The sequence below is a fragment of the Musa acuminata genome, chromosome BXJ3-3, assembly GCF_036884655.1.
Source record: "Musa acuminata AAA Group cultivar baxijiao chromosome BXJ3-3, Cavendish_Baxijiao_AAA, whole genome shotgun sequence".
Classification (NCBI taxonomy): Eukaryota; Viridiplantae; Streptophyta; class Magnoliopsida; order Zingiberales; family Musaceae; genus Musa; species Musa acuminata.
This window is the reverse complement of record NC_088351.1, coordinates 6,376,921-6,402,561: the sequence shown is the minus strand read 5'-3', so window position 1 is coordinate 6,402,561 and position 25,641 is coordinate 6,376,921. Positions and strand designations below refer to the sequence as shown.

Sequence of the window (25,641 nt, the reverse complement as noted above, 5' to 3'; positions counted from 1 at the left end):
TATGTCACAATCAAGAAAATGATCCATGACAAATGATCATGTTAGTGATAGCAGTCAATAAAAGATTATCAAGAGATTAATCTTTAGAAAAACAAATTGAAGATATGAATCATGAATTTTTCTTATATTTTATAGTTGAATAAAAAATTAAGATAAAAACTTTTCTCACATCAGAGTAACTTCAAGAAATAAGGAGGATTTAAAAACATGGCAATAATTGTAACACTCTGTGAGGAAAAAAAGAAAGAAGATAAAACAATAGAATTCATCTATCAAGTAATAGTATATCAATATATTCTTCTTCGGATCTGTAGAACTAGGATTGGAGGCTCCACTTCTGCCAATTTTCTCACTTGGAAAGCTAGATTCACAAGGTGAAATAGAACTACATGGCAGCTTGAATCGGTTGCCCTCATTTCACTATCCATCAGTTCCCTTTCCAGCTTTTTTGTTGTCCCTCCCATGACTTCCTAGTTTCCTGTGTCATATTTTTGTCACTTGTGATAATTGAAGAAATGTTATCAAAGAATCAATCAGATGCTTATCATAAAGCATGTTTTTTTCAAGGATGATGTTTTGCAGTGATGGATATTGAATGATAAGTGACAAAAATATGACACAGGAAACTAGATGAAGAGAAGTCTGATTGATGCTCCATTATTTGCCTTTCAAAGTGCCAGTCCCACCAAAAAGTAAGTCTGATATCCCTGGAGGAAGAGAAGGATAAGTTCTAATCAAAATGGGCACAATTTAGACAAAATAAGTTTCTTCATTTGGTTGCAGAAATGTTGATGTTAATAGTCAAAGTCTGATTCTACATTTGGACTACAAAATGATAAGTATGTACATCAAAACGATTGGATTTGTGTGAAGCCCTAAAGCGACTCGGCAAACTGCGGCGCCTCCAGATCGAGCTCCTGCTTCATGACACAGTTCATTAACCAGTCACTGCTAAAAGTCCATGCTCCCTTCTTTGCTGCTAACAAAGCCTCTGACATGTCTTCTTCACATGCCAAAAAGATGGTTCTTGAAGGCTCATTGATGCAGCCGAGGCCATGCATTACCTGCACATTTTCATCACCATCAATTAATCATGCTTATCTCTATCTTAGAAACGCATCATGGCAAGACATTATAATTCATAATTGTTCATACAGTTTTGACTTGATAACAAGTAATAAGTAGCTATCTACGACTTACTAGTACTGAATTTAATTTGCCAAGGTGATTGACTTGTTGGTGAGTTTGGAAGTTGCTATCAAATTGCTTTCTGAGGTTGTAGCTTTTCTATATTTTTTATAAGATGATAAAAATATTCAATATCTTACATATATCTAATGAAATCTGTCTAATAATAGGGGAAAATGCCAAGGTCCAAGATGTAAGTGATATTAAGTATTCATTCGTACTAGGTAAGGATGAACTCAGTATGACCCATCGGAGGGGATCAAGCAGCATTTGACTGATGATAAGGTAAATTCAAGCAGATAAAAGAAAAACAAGAACCTGCAAACATTAAAAATGCCTAGAAAGAATAATATAAAAGTGTCACAATACATTGGAAGACAATAGCAAAGTTTAAATCTCGATGCAGGACCAGTTTTGGCAATCTATTCGACTGGTATGATATTGGTGTATCAGGAAGTAGATCAACCCGTACTGCTCAGTATCAGCTGAAAAAATTACTAGAAGATAAAAGAGTGATCAGCATCAGACTGTATGGTCTGATACTGGTCCTTCCTCAAACCAGTAAATACTGGCCCATATGGTACTATTTGAAACCATGGGCAATAGAAAGGTGAACTAATTAAAGTTGATGATCACATATAATTTTTGGTTAATTTTTAGACTTCCAAGTAAGTACATTTCCTGTAAATGACAATCATTAAGGGTTGCATGAATTATTCATACTACTGGATAATTGCTTAAAGATAAATTAAGAAACCATATGCAAAACTCACCTATAATGTTTTGAATATGTTACATTCTTTTATCCAGAAAGACAAGAACTAGGTAAAAGGAAAAAATAATTTGCTAATTCCTGATAAGTTTATTTTATTTCATCATGTTGGAATTCATCTACTCTATAGCCTCTTGATGTACGCAACAGACACAAGGTAATTTTGCTAGCAGTTGTCACTACTTGATAGTTCACAATGATGCTGGGGCTTCCTATAAGTTTGTATTTCCAAGTATCAAGACCAATGCATGCCCAATAGATTAATCTAAAAGTATGTATCAGTCAAATTAGTTGTACAACAAGATCACTAATAGCTCAGAATCAAAAACATATAACCCAGGGAAGAAGCAAGCAGATCACTGAAGGCAAGTCACTTTAAATGTCATGCTGGATTACAACTTAAGCATTGGTACCTAACACGTGAAGGCAATGTTAGGGCAGGTAATCATTAGCTAGAGACACTTGGATGCTTCTGTCTTAGTCATAAATAAGTACATTTTGATGTAAAAGCATTTTGAGAGCAGTTGGCATTTAACATGCTAGTCTGCAAAATGGTTGCCAAGTCATAAAAAAAATGCAATTTAAGAATATTATGTGGCAGCAACAAATTACAAATATGTAGCTAATGATTGCATTTCATGCTTTATGTACTTTCATAGGCTGCCCACCTTTCATAAAGTTGATGCATAGCATTATACAAATTTGATGGAATACATAAATTATAGCAATACAAAGATCAAGGAAACATACATTGCCACCAGCTGACCGAATAATGGTTGAAACGATGCCAACAGAGGGCTGAATATGCTTAGTGAGGCAGACATGATATCCTCTGAGCAATGATTTGGGATTTGTTTTTGCTCTATTAACCACATTTCTCAAGTCGGTCTTGTACTTCAACAAATAGTCTTCGTCTTCTAGAATGAATTGCGACTCCTCTGTACAAGGAAAATGGAATAAATTATTGAAATAAATGTATCCTGACTGTTGACCTTTTAAGAATAATGCCCCAAATCCAGTCCCGTGTTGGAAATGGGAGAAACATGCTATTTATAAGGGTTTGATGGATATATTATAATTAATTTAGACTTAAGCATTTCGAACCATGTAGCATTAACACCTTTTGTTTTGTAGTTTTCTATGAAAAGGACCTAAACTGTGGATAACCTATACATTTGTCAAACATAACAGGGTCAGAAAGAGAATATCAGCTCACCTAAAAACCTGCCTTCCCTGAAGCTTGCCTTCAGCCATCTTGGGGACACTATCCATGCTCTGATGAAAAATTGCACATGTAGACAATTAGTAAGAAGAGACATACTATATGAAATTAGCTGCATCAGAAGAGATAAGAATGACCAAAAAAGCACTAGCTATTTGCCAACTTTCATAATCATCCCGTTATCAGAGAGATGACCCATGAAAATTGTCATCATATTGGTCACAGGAAGAATAGCTTAAACTTATTTGAACTTGGGTCCAGTTTCAGTGCCTTTACTTCACTTGGATCAATATCAGTTGAAACCTGTCATTCAAAGGGAAAGATCGGTGGCAGACATTTATAATACTCCCATATCTCTTGGAAGTCTTTCCCTCTTCTCAACACATTTCTCATTATAAGCCAAAGAAAATAAGACTTTCTTCAAAACTCACTTATCTTTTGGTATACTTATGTCAATGAAGATCGTTGTCATGTTTGTGAATATTTAATCAAGTAATCTTCCTTGGAAATTATATTCTACGATTTAATCAAGTAATCAAAAACTCCAAGCAATGAGCACAACCGCTAAGCAGACATTAATTGACAGGATCTAAGTTATCAAAGGTCAATGAACACTGAGTGACAGTGATTTAAAAAACTCTAGGCGCCAAGGTCCAAAAACGCCCGAGGCGCTAAGTGCTCGCCCGAGTGAAGTGAGGTACTAAAATATAAAAAATATATAATATAATTAATAAATATAATTATTTAAATAAAAATATGATATTAAATTAAGAAAATCTTGCAAAATCATAATAACACGTTAACAAAAAGTCTCAAAATTCAAAACAATATCAATAATTTTAAATAAATAAAAATTAGCAGTATTAAAATCAAAATAATATATTATTAATCTAATAAATAAAAAAATATTATTACTAATATACAATTAACAGTATACAGTTAACAATATACTGTTAATAGTATACTATCGAGTCGATGTGAGAAGAGTGAGTAAGAGTAAGACTGACACGGGAGTATCTAATTTGCTACAATATGCTCATATGGACCTTGCTGATGCTATGATATTTTTTTCAGTCCACAATGTTGTCTCATAATTTTCAACTCAACTCACTCAAATATGACAGCTCATTAGCACATTCCTTATATAAAGTTATAGCTATTTCAATATACTTTTCTTCATAACCAAGGAATATATTAAAGAAGTTGGTTACCAGTCGTAAAACACTTAATTTTGATATTTCCTATGTATGAAGGGTTGTTTCATGCACTAGTACTTATTTTGTTGTTTAGGGGTTAGAAAGAACTTTAGAAACTAATGATATTGGCAGAAGCTCTCTTAAACTCTGTATCTCTTGGATGCGTCCTTGAGTGGTGAGTCTTTTGTTTTTAGTTCTGTATCTTTGTTTATTATCCTTGGGGTAATGATCTTTCTGTATCCCTTAGTGATTTTGAACTTGGTGATGAACTTTCTTTTTTATTTTATTATAGTGTTATCGTGAGTTCATTTATTTTCTATCTGAAAAACTGTACTATCATCTTTCTGTCGAAATCTATTCTACATTTACCCCCCCCCGTATCAAAGACAACAGCGGCAAGCAACGGCGACAGTGGTAAGCAACGACAACAGCAACGAGCAGTGATACTGGCAACGACAGTAGTAGCAGTAGTGTTAGCAACGAGCAGCGATAGCGAGAGCGCAGCATAAGAGTAAGACCGATGCTGCTCACTGAGAGCAGCGGGAGCGACGAGCAGTGATAGCGAGAGTGGCGAGCAGTGACAACAACAGCGAGCAACGATAGTGGCAACGGCGAGTAGCAACAACGAAGAGCAACGACAGCGGAGAGAGGCAACAGCAGCAGAGAGAGGCAACAGCAGAAGAGAGAGGCAGCGACAGCGGAGAGGAAATATCGACGACAGAATCGCGAGGAGGGTTAGGGTTATGGAAGTCGTGAGAGGGATGCTAGGAGGCTGATATTGGTGCTTTAGTTAGTTCGATTAAACCAACTAAAGCACAGGGGTTGCCTGGTTTAACCCAAGCGCTCGCCCGAGCCCAAGCGTCGGGCGCTTCGAGCAAGCGCCCAGGCGGCTCCTCTTTGAAGCGTGCCGCCTGGATATGAAGCGAGGCACTCGAGCCTCGCCTCGCCTCGCCAGAGCACCTAGGCGAGCGCCCGAGCGCCTATTGAAATCACTACTGAGTGATGAGATTGTTTGGAACCTAGGTGTGAGGCATGAAGTGAGGGATATGCCTCATCAAAGTAAGGTGCAGTTGGAATGACAATTAACGAACATATGATCTAAAAAATAAATCAATCTATAAAAAAAAGTAAAACAATTAACGAACATATGATGAGATTATTTGGAACCTAGGTGTGAGGCATGAAGTGAGGGATATGCCTCATCAAAGTAAGGTGCAATTGGAATGACAATTAACGAACATATGATCTAAAAAATAAATCAATCTACAAAAGTAGTATTTTCCTACTACTTTTTTCCTGATGGATTTACCTACAAGTAAATAGTATGTAAACAAATGAAAGGTTAATTTTGGCTTATTTAGCTAAAACGGTAAAACATTGTAAAATTATGATAATTGCAAAATGGATTAACATGAAGATGAGGCTCCCTTAAGAAAGAAAAAAGAAAGTTGCTAAAGCAATGCAACATGTTATCAACAATAAGCCATATTGTCCCAACTAATTGGGGTCAGCTATGTGGACTTTTTGCCACCATTGAGCTCTATACAAAATACTATTCTTACTAAGTTACAAGCATTTAGATCTTCATATATAGTTTTAGTTGAAGCCTTCTAGACCTCCCTGGATCTCTCCTAGCAACATTAATACTAGATATCTCTTATAGTATATATCTCACCTCTTCTAACTATAGTATCTGCAGATCTCCTTGGCAATATGCATATCATTTTAAATGACTTTGCCTAATTTTATTCTCCATGGAACTATACAAAAAAAAAAATTCTACAGCCATGTAATAACAAAAATTAGTAGAAAATTTGAAATAAGAGCAGTAGTAGAAGAAAAAAAAATTGAAAGAATGGAGGGGTGGGCAAAACAATATATAACAACAACAGTTCGATAGAAAAATAAGAAACAATATATGAAGAGATAAGGAACAACAAAGTAGCAACATTATAATGAAATCAGTTTCTTGCCTTTTGGCAAATAAAGATGAAGAAAAATTGTCCCTTCATTAGTTTCTCCCATTCCCAAAATAAAATTTGTCATTAGAACAAACAATAAAATACTTCAACTTAAAGCCTTATTATATGAAAGAAGTCCAATGGCAACTATCATAAGATGTTTCTGGGTTTCAGCTTCAAATCTTTAAATGAAACGCATAACGGATGTCCCATGTTGAATCCACTGAGCTTCAAATAATATTCAGGTACAAGAAAGGACCGAGGCAGAACTAGCACCTAACATGCCTAGCCAAGTTACATCATAGTTTATCATCAACAATGATGAGAAACTTACCCAGAGCACAGAGCTATGGAGAAGTTCAAAGTCCTTCGTGCTTTTCCAGTAATAACATGTGTGCTGTTACTTCCATCGCATGTGACAAAACCCCCAAGTTCCTCAACTATCTACATAATTCAATATAGATTTCACAATAACATGTCTTAGAATATACAGAAGCATTTTTAAACATTGATATATAATTATTTCACAGCTAGTGATAGAAAATGAAAAGATCTACCAAAGTCTGTCATAAATGCTCAATAAGTTTCATTTGCTTAAAAGTGAGACTTATTACCCTTCTCAAAGGGTACCATTCCATGCATTTATGTTAGCCAATTGTTGATGATGACCTTAGAGAATAAATTCTCATCAACCATTACTATTTCACATACTGAAATGGAACTGGAAGATGTTATTTCATAACTCTCTTTGGACAAAACCAACTCTTACTGTTCTTCAAATGTTCAAACTTTGAGTTAGGCTAAGCATAGGTGCATGTTAAAGTGCTCAATTCTGTTTACCAAAATAAAAACTCTAGAAATTCAAATATTTGCATACTAGAATATGATTAAAAGTGTCATTGTAGCATTCACCGAAGCTGGGGCATGGTACCTTTAGATGTTACCTTTCCCAGTGCTTAAGTTTAAACAAATAGGATTTGCTCGAGTGATGCAAGTGCAGTTTGGCAAGATCACCTTTTATTAAGATCAAAATTAGCCAACAGTGAATCTTGATTTACTTGGTAATAGGCTGTTATAATTATCTTTAGTACCTGATTCTAGATTAATTGATATTTTATTCCCCAAAATACAGTAGTGCTCATGATCAAGTAAAATATTCATGGTTCTAAGAGAAAACATTATTTATATTACAAGCTGACAAGAAAGACTCACTAAATTGGCTCATTTTTTTTGTGTTCGAATAATTGAAATATTTCATAACAAACTTTAGTTATTCAACATATTAATCATCTCAGAACATTGTTAAAATCATATTGGATGACTATTACCCAATTAAACAATTGAGCATGAACCCTCCTTAATTCAGTTGAAATATCTTAATTTTAACATCTATCTGCTATCCTTTAGTTAGCATGTGAAAACTATGAGACATAAGCCAATATGACACTACCAATGTGTCATTCCCCAAGATGAAGAGGTTTTACCCAGCAATGAATGAGCTAAAGGGTGCTGATTTCTAACAGCATTGCAGTTCTCTAAGAACTTAATAGCATCTATCAAAATTCAATATGAATAGAAACTAAGAGAAGCAACAAATTCTTGATATTTTCAAGAGTCAAGGCATTTGCAAATGTTACCTTAGTAAGCCATGTCTTCTTAACATCGTCAGCAATATCCATGAACATTATTCTAGGACAATTTTCTTTTGAAACCAGATGATCACATAAGTCACCTGATCTTCGTCCTGCATCATGAATTCCAAAACAACTAGGACTAGTAGAATGGTCAGGCAGCACATTTGCCATGTCTGTGTGTCTAGATGATTGCAAGAAGCAATTGTCACAAGCAAGACTCTGATTTGAGTTCTGACAACAGCCAATAAGATGGGCCCCTCTGACTCTCTTTGACTTAAGTGAAGATAATGAAGCTTCCCAGATTGGCCTCTTTATTCTCTGCTGAGAAGAGTTATCTTTAACATCAACATCAAACTCCCTCACAGCCTCTCTTAAATTAATTTTACCACTGTTGCAGCCTATATTACCTGGAGAAACCAAATCAGTTAGGCACAGAAATCCAGAAGTCACAGGAAGGAAACACGAGAAGAAAGAAATTCTTATGGCTACTAATATGCTAGCTCTATTATTCTACATTTCAAAAAATCATTATTATCACGACCCGAGCCTGATAGGCTAACTGGCCTATCAACTTCGCTTGATCTAAATCACCGGTCAAAATGTTTAACCTAAAATTGATAAGTAGTACAATCATTAGACCCTTATAAGTCAATCTTAATTTTGCCCACTTCTGATGTAAGATTAATCGGGATGTTACAATTATGTTTTAGTACTGTAAAACTAGAAGGAATGACAATCTGCAAAGAACTTATTTCTAAATTTGCATGTCATGCAACTATAAATTGTGCAAAAGAAGGAATTTACTTTTGTATTACCCTGAAAGAAAAAGGTTGACAATTAATATCATTCTTGTGCAAAGATACATTTAGGAGAAAAAGTTCTGCCCAAAACATGCAAAATGACTTCTGTTTACTATTGGCAATTGTATGTTGATCTGATCTTGGGAATTTGGGCACTGTAAGCATTATCATGCAAAGAAGACTTAAATATCAAAAAGAATTATGGTGATTTCATCACTGCTACTAAAGAAATTTTTTTTTTTTTATAATCTTACAATTTTAATGGAGCAGATTACATAAAAAAATCAACATTTTATGCCTATCAGCCGCAAGTATTCTCCTTTGTTAAAAATCAAAGAGAAAAATCATTTTTAACTTGGAAAAATGTTCATCATGACAAAGCTTTCATAGTTCTTGCAAGTTTATAAGTTTGAGGAGCACTGGAAAAATAAAGGTTAAGATGTTGCAAAGAGTTGTCGATACTTGTATCCTTCTTAACATGAGCAACCATAAGCATTGAACCACCAGGAAAAGATAATGCCCTCCTAATATCTGCTCTGATTGGTAGCCTGCTAACTTTGCCTTTGCTGTTTACCTCTCCTATTGTTATGAAACCCTGTGTTGCATCCATGAACAGAAAGTTATGACATACCAAAGAATCATGATCTCTTGGAATGGCTAATTTTTGTCAACATGAAGAATAGAGCATCAACAGAAATTATGTAGCTGTCAAATTTTTAGGGGCTTTCTAGTAACAACTATAAAGTTGCATAAGCAAAAAATGGTAGAGACGAGGAAAAATAAGATAAATGAATAATTAAATGATTTCTTTTATCTAACATCATGCATGTATAATACAGGGTATGCTCCATTGATCTAAAATGTGTGATAGGTAAATAGAAACAACTCTGTCAAAAAATAAAGAAACAAATTGCCTTTGACTCATTGCTTAGTAACATTGGATAAAGGGTAATTGCAGGCCTGGAGACACAAAATAAGTCAAGTAAAACACAGGCATAAAAAACTAACCTGTAGGGTCAATTTTCATCTTATAAGATTTTTTTAATATTTTGTTTAAGAGGAAAAATCTCTTTTTCATGAGATGTAATTTTGAAGGAATACATGAACTCAAGCATCGAATCAAATGAAAGTAAAGTGCCTTTTGTGAACACATGGAGCAGCATACATACTTTAATTTGTATGTACATATCTCAAGGTTTGAGAAACCATCAGATTGGTCCAAACAGATCAGTATTTTCTAGTCCGGTGTGAAACTAGTACCGATCGAGTATGGTAATATTAGGTGCACTTGAGAGTAAGCCTACCTTCCAATAACTAGATGCAGTCCATCCCATTTAACTTGATTTCACTTCTTTCTTCATCCACTATCAGCCTAGTTCACTCAAAATTCTTCACTGTCTATTTTTTCCCTCGAAGTTAGCTCAATTCTTATCAGAATCAAACTTCAATCCAAGGAATGTTGTATCGTGCCAACCAATCGTATCAGTCACTAGGCGGATCGGTACATACTGGTTGGTACTGACATGATAAGGTATAGCTTATTACGCCCATTTCATCTCGAGGCATCATGACATTTATTTCAGCATTAGTAAGGACCCCTACTAATAAGGTATCGCTTGTATTATATATAACTCATGTATAATATTCTACTTTTAACATGTTCAGAAGTTTTTACTTATGTATTTCTAGTATGTGTTTTGCAATAGGTCTTAAGAATATATGCTGAGTCATTATTGAGATGAATAATCAGGTTTGGAAGGGTGTCGAGCTAGAATTGACTGGTACTAACCTATACCAAGTGTTGATGTGATTGTAACTGTGCCATATTGATCCAACTGAGGATCATATCGGTCTTGAACATAGATTTAAAACTAAACATGTTCTATATGATAATTGTATTACTGTTTCCCAAAATATGCAGTTCCTTAGTAAACAATCCATATGAAATACCTGCTTAAGCCAAAAACCTTCTGATGTCTTATCTGCCCAGCAAAATATTGTCAAAATACCCACATTTTGAAGTCTTTCTCTCAATTCCTTGTACAAGGCTTGACCAAAACCCTAGAGAAATAGCATCGTTATCACTGTAAAGCTTGTGGCAATTATAAAAAATAACAAATAATCTCTCCAGACATCTGACTTCAAAAACTAACAAAAGCTTCCACAGGCATCTTTAAACCACAATATGTCATAAATCATGCTCAAAGAAGAGTAACTTCAGGTTCTAAAATTTACACAGAATAACTACAAGAGAAAATTATCTATTAAATCAATGCGACAATGAATTAGCTCAGGAGCATTAAGAAAAATCACTATATCAAAGGAAAAGATGAAAGTGTGCTTGAAGTTCTCATCTATTATCACACATGATACAAGGACAAAGTTTTAATGTACCATGTCTGTTCTTGCTAGTCACTAGTTGGCATGGCAAGCCTGCAATGCTAAACTGTGATACCCACACATGTACTGACCTTATTTATGGAGCCACACTAAATCCCATCATTTTTCAGATAATATGGAACCATTGAAAAGGCATGCAACAGATGTCATCTATATTGTGTCATTATCTCCTTGCATAATGTGATCAATGTGGAGCAAACTCGAGCCATTTTGAGAGAAAGTATATAGATCAGGCTAGGAGATCGTTTGATGTATTTTTTTGTGTTTCTAATTGTGAGCCCTATAGATCTATTGGAACTGGCACTGATGTACTAGTCCAAGCAACATCCAGAAAGATTTTCTAATAATGACATTACCAAGAAATTATACAGGATAAGTCAAAGCATGGCCTCTTCATTGGTTCACTAGCAAGCCTAACATAGTTGCATGTTAATAAGACAAAATTTGGTAGGGCAAAAAAGATACATACTGCTAGAAGCCTAGAACTTAATGCACAATGAGATGAGTATCACATGTTTGACACATTAAGTTAATAAGGCAATGTCTACTGTTCATTAATCACAAATGGTCATCACCATATCTGTTGATTTGATTTTTGTTAACTGTATAATGGCCTTGCTTTTCTTGAAGAAATATTTTTTTTCTTCATCAAGGTCTGAAAAAGAAGTTACATCTACCTATATCAACTAATGTTATTATGTGCATTTCATGATTTGACAGGAATAGACACAGTGAACAGCACAGATTGCACCTGAACTGACAGCAGATGCATGCTACTTATAGATTATCAAGACAGTACAGTACATCAGCTCATTCATAAATGCCTGTTCTATTCTTTAATTACAATAACATCTATCATTGATCTCTATGCACTAGTGGGTACACGTCAACTACATATATGTTACTCGTGAATTGCTACTTATTATTATAGTAAACCGAACTTTCAAAAGAATATATCACCAGGGTATAAGTAGGAAATATAAGATAGTACTAGTACTTGGCAACTGTACATGTTCCTAGATCTTAAAAAATTCAAGAGCATCTCCTTTCAAACATAACCTATAATATCTAACGACAAGTTTAAGACAACATCCATTAACTGTATGTGCAATTTCTATAGGTTACTCAGACAAGAAGAAAGCATGTAGCACATATACAGAAGAGGCAGAGGGGGGAAAGTACGAAGACACGAATGAAAAATCGTGCTCTTACCATTTTTTGGTTCTTTGAACTGACAGCAGTAAGAGGTATTTCAGCATATTGAGTGTCATTAGGAATTATTTGATATGATACTGCAGCAATAACCTGTAGGTTGCAGAGAAGATGGATCAACAATCACATTACAAAAGTTAAATAATGAACTTTGTGAGGAAGCACAAACAAAAACTATATCTGCAAATTCTGTTTTCAGACTTCCTAATTTGTCCATAGGGAAAAAGCATGTCTAAGGGCAGTGCAGATGCAATGAAGGTAAATGCAACACTTGAACAGGACCCGAGAAAATATGCAAATTCAAAGGATTGTTATTGTATATGCACAACATTTAAAATTCTTCTTCCAATCAGTTTCTGCAACTTTTGTATATCACATCAAAGATCTACTGCCTGCTACAGATGCTTTACCAGGCTTAGGACCTGAGGAGAATCAAAGCAATGGCTGCTCACACAAACTACAAAGCAAATGATAGTATGTTTAGCTTGAATTGGCACCAATGATCTGGGATCTTCATCTATTCAGATGTTTCCTAGAAATTTCTAAAACAAAAACCAAACGCCCAATTAGGAGCATAACAAGCACTAACTCATTTAATGACAACACTACAATTCATAAGCATGCAGCTATTTCTTAAGCTATATATATTCATAGGACCCTTTACCAAACTTTCCAATTTCAAGCTCATTTACATCTCTTCTTCACTTCTTTGATACAGTTACTGTGAAACTTCTTTGCAAGCTTCCTTAGACTCTTAATATATGCACCATAAAGTCTACCCACCTTAGACCGTGCATAAATTCTAAGATTTATAAAAAATATCTATATATAATATGACACCACTATCTAAATCCAGATTTACGTTAAAAATGTTGGGAAATCATAGTGGGGGCGACATCATATGCGCAGCGGAAGAACAAGAAAACAAAAATCCCCGATTCCCAAAAAGATGTTCATCGTCGTGCGAAGATTGGTGCGCAAAATCCGCAAAAACACAAAACTGCGTATAGAGATTGTGTTACCTAGGGAGATCGTATATCCCTGTTTCCTTGCAGATCCTTAGGAGAGGGTGAAGGAGGTCAAGCGTCCTCCTCTCTAGCGGTGATCCACACAGCAGGGTTGCGACGACGCTCCTCAAAACTCCAGGCCTACTCTGAGGTGGAGAGGGAGAGGAGAATAGGAAGGGCAAGCAAAGACTCTAGCCTATGAGGCTGTGAATCCCTCCTATTTATAGAGATCCCGTGTCAAAACCCTAATGGGTCCTTTCCCTAGTGGGTATTGGATCTGCATCCAATAAGACAAGGGCTCCGTCGGATATCTCATATCCGAACCTTTACTCATCGCAATGCCTACCATATGTGTGTGACCCTCTAGGCCCAATATCGAGCTGGCCGTGAGTCATACCTGTCAGAACTCCTTCTAACTCAGTGAATTATTATCTCTGTAATAATTCACTCGACTCATCGACTACGGAAGTACTAGGCCACTACGCCGTAGTCCCCAGACGATACAGGGGAATCCAATCCATTGGACCTGTCTGTCCTCAGTTACCATGTACCTATAGTCCCTCATCCATCTAATATCCCAGAGACCGTATATCGAGCATGGTGCTGTCAGACCCATACGGTTTCTACTCGAGTCTCGCTCTAATCGGATTCTCCCGGAGAACTCTTTCTCTCTCAACCCGAATGACCCTGGCCAGGGATTTGTCTGAGCAAGAACACATGGGATATTCCTCTCATGATACCGAGAGTGGATGATCCTCTATCGACACTCAATAGCCCTCGTAAGGTCGACTACCACTCCCAATGACCAGCTGTACTAGATCTGGGAACAGCCAAACCTATAAGTCTGGTATCAAAGAGTGGAGCACTCATACAGGACATCCTTGGTGTCTCAAGTCTAAGAACCAGATACACCACTAGGACTACGGAATCGTTGTCTGACAATAAGGCATCATCAACCATCCAGCATTCCGTAAGTGGATCAATCAGTGAACTCATTCTCCAATGAGCACCTGTACTGTATCCCTAGTGTCCCTACACGAGCAGCTATGAGACCAGCTGCATCCATCATATGGACGGGTATACAGCACACTAGTCTATCCGGTTATCACGATGTCCCTCTCGAGTAACCTATGACCGGGATTATTTAGGATATGTGTTTAAAGGTGAATCGGTCTCATTATCGTGATCTCATCACGATCCGATTCCCATTGCACAAATCCAAGGACATCACAATATATATGCATTTATGCAATAGTTATAAAGTGATATACGCCAAAATATAATAAGCAAAAAGATTCTGTATCAAGTCACACGTGCCATCACTCACGTGATTGGCTTGCTGGGCACTTATGACTAGCAATCTCCCACTTGACCTAAAGCCAATCACCTATGTGTCTGATCCCCATCAGACCCCTGTGACGCTCAAAGACAATCTGAGACAATGGCTTTGTTAGTGGATCTGCAATGTTATCTTCGGATGGAACTCTTTCCATTGCTACATCTCCTCGGGTTACGATCTCTCTTATAAGCTGGAACCTCCTCAGAACACTTCTGATAAGACCCGGGTTCCCTTATTTGAGTAATCACCCCATAGTGGTCCCAATATAAGGAAGTCGACTTGTCGCTATCTGTATCGACTCCCAAACTCCCTCCTTTGCTGCATCTAATGCGGCAATGTACTCCGCCTCTGTGGTCGAGTCAGCAGTGGTATCTTGCTTGGAACTCTTCCAGCACACTGCTCCTCCATTCAAGGTGTACACATACCCTGAATTCGACTTGCTATCATCGACATCAGACTGAAAACTTGAGTCAGTGTAGCCTTCAACCTTAAGGCTATTACCTCCATATACTAGTAAAAGATCCTTAGTCCTTCTCAAGTACTTAAGGATACACTTTACTGCTTTCCAGTGCTCCAAGCCTGGATCCGCCTGATACCTACTCGTGACACTCAGAGCATGTGCTATATCAGGCCTAGTACATAGCATGGCATACATGATAGACCCTATTGCTAAGGCATAAGGTATCATATCCATGTTCGCCCTTTCTTCTGGAGTCTTTGGGGACATACTCGTAGAAAGCGATATCCCATGTCTCATCGGTATGAGACCTCTTTTGGAATTTTCCATGCCAAACCTTTTGACAATAGTTTCTATGTACCTGGACTGGGACAAGCCAAGCATCCTTTTGGATCTATCTCTATAGATTCTAATCCCCAAGATATAAGATGCTTCTCCTAAGTCCTTCATGGAGAAGTGTCTAGATAACCAAGCCTTTACTGTGGATAGCATTCCTATGTCATTCCCAATGATGAGGATGTCATCCACATATAACACCAAAAAGCTAATAGCGCTCCCACTTACCTTTCTGTATACACAAGGCTCATCTTCGTTCTTAACGAAGTCATAAGATCTGATTGCCTCATCAAATCTTATGTTCCAACTTCGGGAAGCTTGCTTTAGTCCATAAATGGATCTAAGCAACCTACACACCTTATCTGGGCAGTTCTTGGACACGAATCCCTCAGGTTGCATCATATACACCTCCTCCTCCAGGTTCCCGTTGAGGAATGCGGTTTTCACATCCATCTGCCAGATCTCATAATCATAGTATGTTGCAATAGCCAATAGAATTCTGATGGATTTTAGCATTGCTACGGGTGAGAAAGTTTCGTCGTAGTCAACACCTTGCCTTTGACGATACCCCTTAGCCACTAGCCTTGCTTTATAGGTCTCTACCTTTCCATCTACTCCGATCTTTTTCTTAAAGATCCACTTGCAACCGATGGGTACAATACCTTCGGGTGCATCAACTAGGTTCCAAACCTTATTGGAGTACATAGAATCCATCTCAGAATTCATGGCTTCTTTCCACTTCCCGGAGTCTATACTCATAATAGCCTCCTCGTAGGTCTGAGGATCAATATCCTCTACATCCTCTGTTCTAATATGTCCCACATATCTCTCAGGAGGATGGGATACTCTATCAGACCTGCGTAAAGTTGAAACTTGTGTATTAGATACCTGAACAGACTCGGGCTGTAGAGTGGTGCTTGAGCTTGGTTCTCCAACCTCGCTCAATTCTATCATTCTCCCACTGTCTCCGTCAAGAATGTGTTCCTTCTCAAGGAACACTGCTCTCTTAGCTACAAAGACCTTTTGGTCCTCGAGATGATAGAAGTAATACCCACAAGTTTCCTTGGGGTATCCCACAAATTTACATCGCCCTGTCCTTGATTCTAACTTATCGGGGTTGTGTCTTTTAACATGGGCAGAGCAGCCCCAAATCTTAACTACTTTAAGATCAGGCTTCTTCCCTTTCCATATCTCATATGGTGTAGACACCACCGACTTAGTTGGAACTCTGTTCAGAAGGTAAGTTGCGGTTTCTAGGGCATATCCCCAGAATGAGATGGGTAGGTCAGCGAAACTCATCATGGACCGTACCATATCTAATAAAGTACGATTTCTCCTTTCAGAGACACCATTGAGCTGAGGTGTATAAGGAGGTGTCCATTGGGATAATATCCCATGGTCCTTGAGGAAGTGAGTAAACTCTGTACTTAAGTACTCACCTCCTCGATCTGATCGAAGAGTTTTGATACTCTTTCCAGTCTGGTTCTCCACCTCATTCTTATACTCTCTGAATTTCTCAAAGGCCTCGGACTTGTACTTCATTAAGTACACATATCCATACCTTGAGAAATCATCAGTAAATGTAATGAAGTAGGAGTAACCTCCAATGGCATGAGTTGACATGGGTCCACATACATCACTATGTATGAGTTCCAACAACTCAGTGGCTCTCTCTCCAGTTCCACTAAATGGAGAGTTGGTCAGTTTTCCACGAATGCAAGGCTCACAAGTTGCATATGACACATAGTCGAATGGATCTAGATATCCATCATTTAGCAACTTTTGAATCCTTCTTTCATGGATGTGACCTAGCCTACAATGCCACAGGTATGCACTGTTCAACTCATCTCGTTTCCTCTTAGACACTTACATTCATGATATGTGGAGTAGTGTCTTGCATAAACAAACCTTTATGCAATATTCCTCTCGTCAATCTCCCCTTAGCTTTGCTAGAATTTACAATAAATTGTAGATGTGATAAGCAATATTGGTATCCAATACCAATGCACTATCACAAAAATCTAACAATTGGAGATTGATCATGAATGTACTTGAAGCTTCACCAAGCTTCTTGTTTCGCCCTTTCTGCAAGGTACTCTTTGCAGTTCTTCTTCCAGTTCCCATCTTTACCACAGTGGAAGCACTGGCCTTTGTCCTTTGCTGGGTCTTTCTTAGCAACCTTTGCTTTACCTTATTTGCCCTTGCCCTTTTCCTTCTTAAGGGACCTTTCTGCTTTCCTTTTCTTTCTGGTCTCACCAGTGTAGAGAACTGGCTTCTCTTTCTTAATAGTACTCTCTGCCTCCCTCAACATATTGAGGAGCTCTGGGAGAGTCACCTCAAGCTTGTTCATATTAAAGTTCATTATGAACTGTGAAAAGGAATCTGGTAGGGACTGAAGTACAATGTCCACACACAAGTTATCCTCTAGGACCATTCCTAGACCTGTGAGTTTCTCTATCCACTCAATCATATTTAGGACATGGTTCTGAACCGGTGTCCTCTCAGTTATCCTAGCGCGGAAAAGGCTCTTGGATATCTCATATCGTTGAGTCCTTCCCTGTTCCTCAAACAATTTACGGACATGTAGGAGAATGGATCTGGCATCCATCTTTTCATGTTGTCTCTGTAACTCTGGAGTCATAGAGCCCAACATATAGCACTGAGCAAGAGTGGAGTCATCAATGTACTTCACGTAGCGAGCGATCTCATCCTCGCTTGCCCCTTCTTCGGGCGTAGGCATCACTGTATCAAGGACGTACACGATTTTCTCCGCTGTGAGAACAATTCTCAAGTTACGGAGCCAATCCGTATAATTTGGACCAGTGAGGCGGTTGACATCAAGTATGCCACGTAAGGGATTTGAAAACGACATTTTCTGAAAATAAAGATGTAGCAAAAATGAATAACATGCAGATTTTGCAAGAAATAAACTATCAAGATATGGACTTCTATCTTAATATTCTCCCACTATTTTACTAACGAGTCACGCGACACCCTCAGCACGTGAAACGGAAGTCTCCGGCAGACTTCTAGTGGGGATCAGGATCCAATCAGCGTCTTAGTGTAACCTCGAGGGACTCGACCAATCACACTAAGCCTAAAAGGTAGACAACTCTTGCCGATCACAACTCCTTGTGATTCCCGTCCTGTTCGGCCTCCGAATCACCATGGCCTCGAGGGACTCGACCAACCATGATGCTCGGTTAAGTCAACACCTTCGTTACAAGATGAGTCTGATTTGATGATATACCCTCGAGGGACTCGACCAAGCATATCATGCCCTCAGGTCACCGGTGACATCTCTATGTCGTAAGCAAGATAGCGAATCGCGATATAGGTGAGTCTCGAGGGACTCGACCAACTCAACCTACACCGGGATTCGGTTCCTACTCATAACGATGGAAGGCCACGTGGGTCAATCTAATTGCCTCACGTTTACCGACTTAATTTTATCGAGAGATGTTTCTTTGATTTGGTCTCCTAATATGATATGTCACACATATACATATTTAATATATATCTACATCGCATGCAAATATATATACATATCTAGTATGTGTATAAGCAATCACACCAGATGATCATGGACCACAACCTAATATGATTAGGCCCGAGCCAGTAGGCCTAATCACTCACATCAAGATCTATGTGTGCAACGGTGCATCTCCATGCCCTGTGATCGTCCATCTCGTCCTCATCGGTTCCGTCGACATCTTGATGCATCTCCATGCATCACGATCGTCCGTCTCGTGGGTCCCGCTATGGCATCCACGCTCCCGCTGCGCCTCCTCATGTGATTACAACTTAATCATAGGCACGCAGGCCCGACAATAAACGAGAAATATAATGGAGGTTCGCAGACCTCAATAATAATAATCACAAGTACACACATCACACGGTCCATGATCATCCGTCCACACATCATACATCACATGTATAAATAATCATCATCATGTAGGACTACTAGATAATAATAAAAATAATAATCAACCAAACCTTTTAATTAATTAATATTTTCTGAAATCAGGGATATATAGGGAATTTCTCAATTCCTAAGGGTATTTTCGTAATTTGGACAAAAGACAGAAACTGGAATTTCTCAAATTCCGAGGGGCAAAACTGTCTTTTGCCCAGAAAACCCTAATGCCCTTCTCCCCCTTGCTGCTGCGCCGCCGCCGCCGCCACCCTGCTGGCGGCGGCCTGTGCGGCGAGGGCGAGGGCACTGCCCTCGCCTGCGGGCGGCACGCCCGCTGGCCCCCGCGGGCGTCGCCGCCTCCGCGGGCAATTCTGCCGGCGATGCAGCGCCCGCAGGCGGTGCTGCCTCGCTGGCGGCCGCCCCTGCGAGGTTTTTGCCCGTGGGAGCAGCGGCCACAGGCGCCGCTGCCCTGCGGTGCCTCAGCCCGCGCTGCTGCCCCGCGGCGCCTCTACCCGCGGGCTCAGCGGCCGCAGGCGCCTCTACCCGCGGGCTGCCAGCCCCGCCGGCAGCAAGCCTGCTGCAAGCAGGCCGCCGGCCGGCTGCTGCAGACACAGCGCTTGCGCATGCGCCGGCGCTGTGCTGCCTGGCTGCGACTGCGGCTGCCGCTGCAGGTGGCTGCAGGCATGCAGATCGAGGGCAGCAACTGTTGCTGCCCTTCCTCGCTTTTGCGTCAACGATTTTGACGTCAAAATTCTTCCTAAACACAATACACGCAGTTCAAAACCAATCATTCGCACGAACAACCTGGCTCTGATACCACTGTTGGGAAATCATAGTGGGGGCGACATCATATGCGCAGCGGAAGAACAAGAAAACAAAAATCCCCGATTCCCAAAAAGATGTTCATCGTCGTGCGAAGATTGGTGCGCAAAATCCGCAAAAACACAAAACTGCGTATAGAGATTGTGTTACCTAGGGAGATCGTATATCCCTGTTTCCTTGCAGATCCTTAGGAGAGGGTGAAGGAGGTCAAGCGTCCTCCCCTCTAGCGGTGATCCACACAGCAGGGTTGCGACGACGCTCCTCAAAACTCCAGGCCTACTCTGAGGTGGAGAGGGAGAGGAGAATAGGAAGAGCAAGCAAAGACTCTAGCCTATGAGGCTGTGAATCCCTCCTATTTATAGAGATCCCGTGTCAAAACCCTAATGGGTCCTTTCCCTAGTGGGTATTGGATCTGCATCCAATAAGACAAGGGCTCCGTCGGATATCTCATATCCGAACCTCTACTCATCGCAATGCCTACCATATGTGTGTGACCCTCTAGGCCCAATATCGAGCTGGCCGTGAGTCATACCTGTCAGAACTCCTTCTAACTCAGTGAATTATTATCTCTGTAATAATTCACTCGACTCATCGACTACGGAAGTACTAGGCCACTACGCCGTAGTCCCCAGACGATACAGGGGAATCCAATCCATTGGACCTGTCTGTCCTCAGTTACCATGTACCTATAGTCCCTCATCCATCTAATATCCCAGAGACCGTATATCGAGCATGGTGCTGTCAGACCCATACGGTTTCTACTCGAGTCTCGCTCTAATCGGATTCTCCCGGAGAACTCTTTCTCTCTCAACCCGAATGACCCTGGCCAGGGATTTGTCTGAGCAAGAACACATGGGATATTCCTCTCATGATACCGAGAGTGGATGATCCTCTATCGACACTCAATAGCCCTCGTAAGGTCGACTACCACTCCCAATGACCAGCTGTACTAGATCTGGGAACAGCCAAACCTATAAGTCTGGTATCAAAGAGTGGAGCACTCATACAGGACATCCTTGGTGTCTCAAGTCTAAGAACCAGATACACCACTAGGACTACGGAATCGTTGTCTGACAATAAGGCATCATCAACCATCCAGCATTCCGTAAGTGGATCAATCAGTGAACTCATTCTCCAATGAGCACCTGTACTGTATCCCTAGTGTCCCTACACGAGCAGCTATGAGACCAGCTGCATCCATCATATGGACGGGTATACAGCACACTAGTCTATCCGGTTATCACGATGTCCCTCTCGAGTAACCTATGACCGGGATTATTTAGGATATGTGTTTAAAGGTGAATCGGTCTCATTATCGTGATCTCATCACGATCCGATTCCCATTGCACAAATCCAAGGACATCACAATATATATGCATTTATGCAATAGTTATAAAGTGATATACGCCAAAATATAATAAGCAAAAAGATTCTGTATCAAGTCACACGTGCCATCACTCACGTGATTGGCTTGCTGGGCACTTATGACTAGCAAAAAATGGGGACTGTTCTGGGTCATGATATAGATACAAGCATGTTAATTACTTTGGATAGTAATACATGGGGATTAGGATTAGTTGTTTCATTGTTTGGAACATTGTCACAGCAAATCACTTATTTCTGTCACTAGATTAGATATGATAACTTTGTCTGACTAAGCGATTAATTGTCCATCGGATTGGGTCAATAATGCTGGTAGTAGAATGCCTAAAATGGTTATTTCCATTAACTCTCTAGCAATTTTATTGTTTTCATTTACTTTCCTTAACTCAAAGAGTGGGAATGTGATGAATTTCATTTGTTTACATTGCAAGTCTGCCAACTTTAGTAGATGGTTTTAAAGTTGCCCAAAATAAGAAGGTTTGAAGTGCAGTTAAGAATGATTCAATAGACATGCAATACATGCTAGACCACGAAAATTGATGTTGGTAAAACTTACCTCACCACACCCATTTACAGGATCTGATCTCAGAACCAAGGTCGTATATTTTCTGCAGCAAAATAGAAAAACAAGCATTAGAATAATTAAAGTGTCATCAGAATAACTGAACGTGCACCAGCTATGACAGAATTCAGGACCATAAAAAAGGGTTGCTGATTATCTTCAATACCAAGATCTAGCTAAGAAAACAACTGCCTTACCCACTCGTTGTACATTTTTCAAGAAATTGGGATTTCTTTCCAGTATTTGCAGCATAGTTCATGGTAGGAAGTTCTTCCAAGTAAAGCTCTAGAACTTGCTGCAAACAAAAATAAAGGGAAAGATATTGATTTAAATGGTGAAAGGAAGAATCTTCTGTCGTCACAAAACATCCAATATATTGTACATCCAAATATCAATAGGTAGAGGAAAAAAGTTTTGAGGTTAAACTACCAAAATGAGATCTTTATTAGAAAGAAAAAGAAAAGGAAAAAAATTTCAAGAGTATACTTGAAATGTGCTAGTCATACTTCAAGTTATTACATTACTTCAGCTTCCATTAAGAATGTTTAAGCATTGTCATGTATGAATCAATTAGTTTTAAATGGACACCAGAGAAAGATCAATTTGAGAAGTTGCTAAAGAAAATCATTAGCTGTTTTATGGATATCATATCGATAATTTTTTTATTTGTTTCAATCACCACACGAAGTGCCATGACTCACCTCTAGAATATTCCAAATACAACCTGATTTGACAATCACATATTTGATTTATGCTATTAAAACCACTGTCGATATTTTAAGCATTTAAACAATGTAGGTGCCAAATTGCAATAAAGCAACCTGCCCTTGCATTTGCACAAGAAAAATTTTAAAATTTAGTCATGACTTACTACCTGGAGCAGGGATTTACTATGGCTGTCTGCATCTTTAGGATTTAGGAGCAAGAATGAGTGATCTCTCGAAGGAAATCCCAACATACCTACAATAAAAAATGGTGAAAATTATCTTAAAAGGTGGAAACGAAAGGCACAAGCAAAATTTAGGGCTAGTGGAACATGCAAATATGTTTGCTAGTAAGCCGTATAGCACCATCTTTTTTATTTTACATTCAGACTTCCTACTTCCCCATCTTTTTTAAGGAACCAGGAATAATGCTTCAAAAACCCAAAAGAGATAGACAAAGTTACTCGGGTTCTAATGTATGTCTCGGTTTCACAAATAAGGACAGTCATGGAGAGTGCAGAAGTTAAGAGCTAAAAGAACAAATAGATGCCAACTAATACAATTATCTTGGTGTTCGAGATTTAGTAGAGTGGATTTGCAAGTTCTCCTTCTCGAATAAACCTTTGGATCATCCACTGCATAGAAAAAACAAAAAAGAAGCAGGAATGGAATGACTCAGAAAAACACTGCGGACAGAGAACCAAGACGTAATCAAAGAGATCAAGAGCCAATAGAGGGAAAAATGTGCCTGAAATTAGGATTTTTGCATCACTGGAGACGGAAACGCGAAGACTTTTCTCGCTGCTCTCGCAAGAAACGCCGTGCCCTTCGATTACGACTTTGCAGTTACCTGCAAGATCAGTGGGAAAGAGAAGAAGCCTAGAGATCAAAAAAGTGAGGGTATGAGGCTTCCGATCTTAGGGATTTCTCGGGGCAAAGATCAATGCGTGCATTCTTCTAGGGTTTGGAGGATTACCGATGGCAATTGGAGAGGGCGAAGAGTTACTGATTCCCGCCATCGCCTTCCCCCGAACACTTTGGAAGCTTATTATATAGCGGGCATGGCGTCATGGTTTTCTCCTGATCCCGTCCATCTCCCGGAACACGAAACTTGTTACAGATTGATATATGACGCGTGGCATAAAATTATTCCAATATAGACCCAATTAAATCTCAACCATTGGATCAATCGATTACATCGCATGTTTAATATGTTTCGTTAAGAATACAATATTAATATATGAATATTTTTTTGAAATATGATAAAATTTGATATGAATAAAATACTAATATATTAGAGTTTTATTCTCAGTCGTCTCCATCGTGACACACGCTTGAATACTTGTAATGAAATTCAAATATCATTTTTAGTGAATTAAGACTTGAAAGTATTTCAATTTTTTTAGGTTCATATGATTTGAAAAATAAGTAGAACTGATATAGATTTTACAATTGCGATGATTTTACCAAGTTGGATAGCACCTTTAGAATATAATAATTTTGATTCGACTTGATAATAAGTGAAGGGAATAGTATGCTTTGGAAGGTGACTTTTAAATTTGATTTTAAAACCTAAATATTTGGAAAACATCATACAATTCACATTTGAAATCTTTATTGAATTAACAAGAGGAATATTTGATCCACGGGAGGATTAATCTAAATCTTACAAGTGAAAAAAGAATTTTTTTTCTTTTTCTTATTTCTTTATTATTTTTATCATTTTTTTCATTGGATTTGTCGTCATCTCTCCCTCGCATATTCATTTTAACTTCCGTATATTATCTCTATCTTTTTTAAGACTCCGTTAGATTATCGAGTCTATCATTGTGTATCTCACCTCTCACTATTTTTTATTGTGACCAACATCATCACCCTTACCTCTCCTCCGCTCTGTCTTTTACTATCTTGTGCATACTTTCATAAACTTGCCCCTACCTCTACGAACCCCGTTACCTCTTGTTAGAATTGTTCTTATTTATAACTCTCACATAAATAAGAAGGGGATACGAGGATTACAACGAGAGCATGTAGACTATGAATTTGTTATTTTGATCTATCATCAAGGGCAAGATCAGACATACGATAGTACTAACCAGAAATGATGGTTGATAAAGATGATATTGTTATTTTGAAAAAAAAAATACTCTCCAAAAAATTTTAGAAATTAAGACATTAACTATGAATTTTTCCTAAAATTTGTCCATAAATAATTGTTATTAAAGTAGGATAGTATTTAACTTCCTCTTAAAATAATGGAACTAACAACAAAATTTTAGATGAAGATTAAGATGACAAAAATTCCTGATTGTAAATTTGTCGAGTATTAGCGATGTAAATCATATGAAACTTTTTTTTTTTATTTAAGTAGTATTTTCGAATGTAGTACTTCAACAAATTCTTATTTAAGTTAATGGTTACCATCAACCAAATATTATAAGGGGACCCGCACGTTTGACCTCGCCAATTTATTTTGACCAATCTTTGACTTTTTTGGTGCTGGATTAGGAGGGATGCGGGCTGACGTGTGAAACTACGCTGGCAATATTGCCGGGGCCCATTTGCGCTTACGTAAGGGCGATAGCGAGACGGGTAAGCCCAAATACTGTCACAATTAAAATTAAATATTTTCCGTACTGAATTCTGCACCGAATCGATGATTATATATTTTAATCCTTATATTTTTAAAAATTATATTAAAATTTTTATATTTATAAAAATTAAAAATTA

The 25,641-nt window shown here is 38.5% G+C and overlaps 1 protein-coding gene across 1 annotated transcript; it reads right to left on the bottom strand.

Annotated features, from left to right (window-relative positions):
• Nucleotides 1-180: 180 nt before the first annotated feature.
• Nucleotides 181-23,930, bottom strand: LOC135633873 (uncharacterized). The gene is made up of 15 exons (XM_065143842.1): nt 23,888-23,930; nt 23,660-23,761; nt 23,472-23,546; nt 23,082-23,167; nt 22,405-22,502; nt 22,202-22,253; nt 12,386-12,478; nt 10,724-10,834; nt 9,236-9,368; nt 7,977-8,380; nt 6,674-6,783; nt 3,177-3,235; nt 2,711-2,898; nt 848-1,064; nt 181-707 (listed from the first exon to the last, which is right to left on the bottom strand). The coding sequence occupies exons 1-14, from the start codon at nt 23,928-23,930 to the stop codon at nt 876-878; spliced, it is 1,743 nt and encodes a 580-aa protein (XP_064999914.1). The 3' UTR covers nt 181-707; nt 848-875.
• Between the last annotated feature and the right edge of the window lie 1,711 nt (nt 23,931-25,641).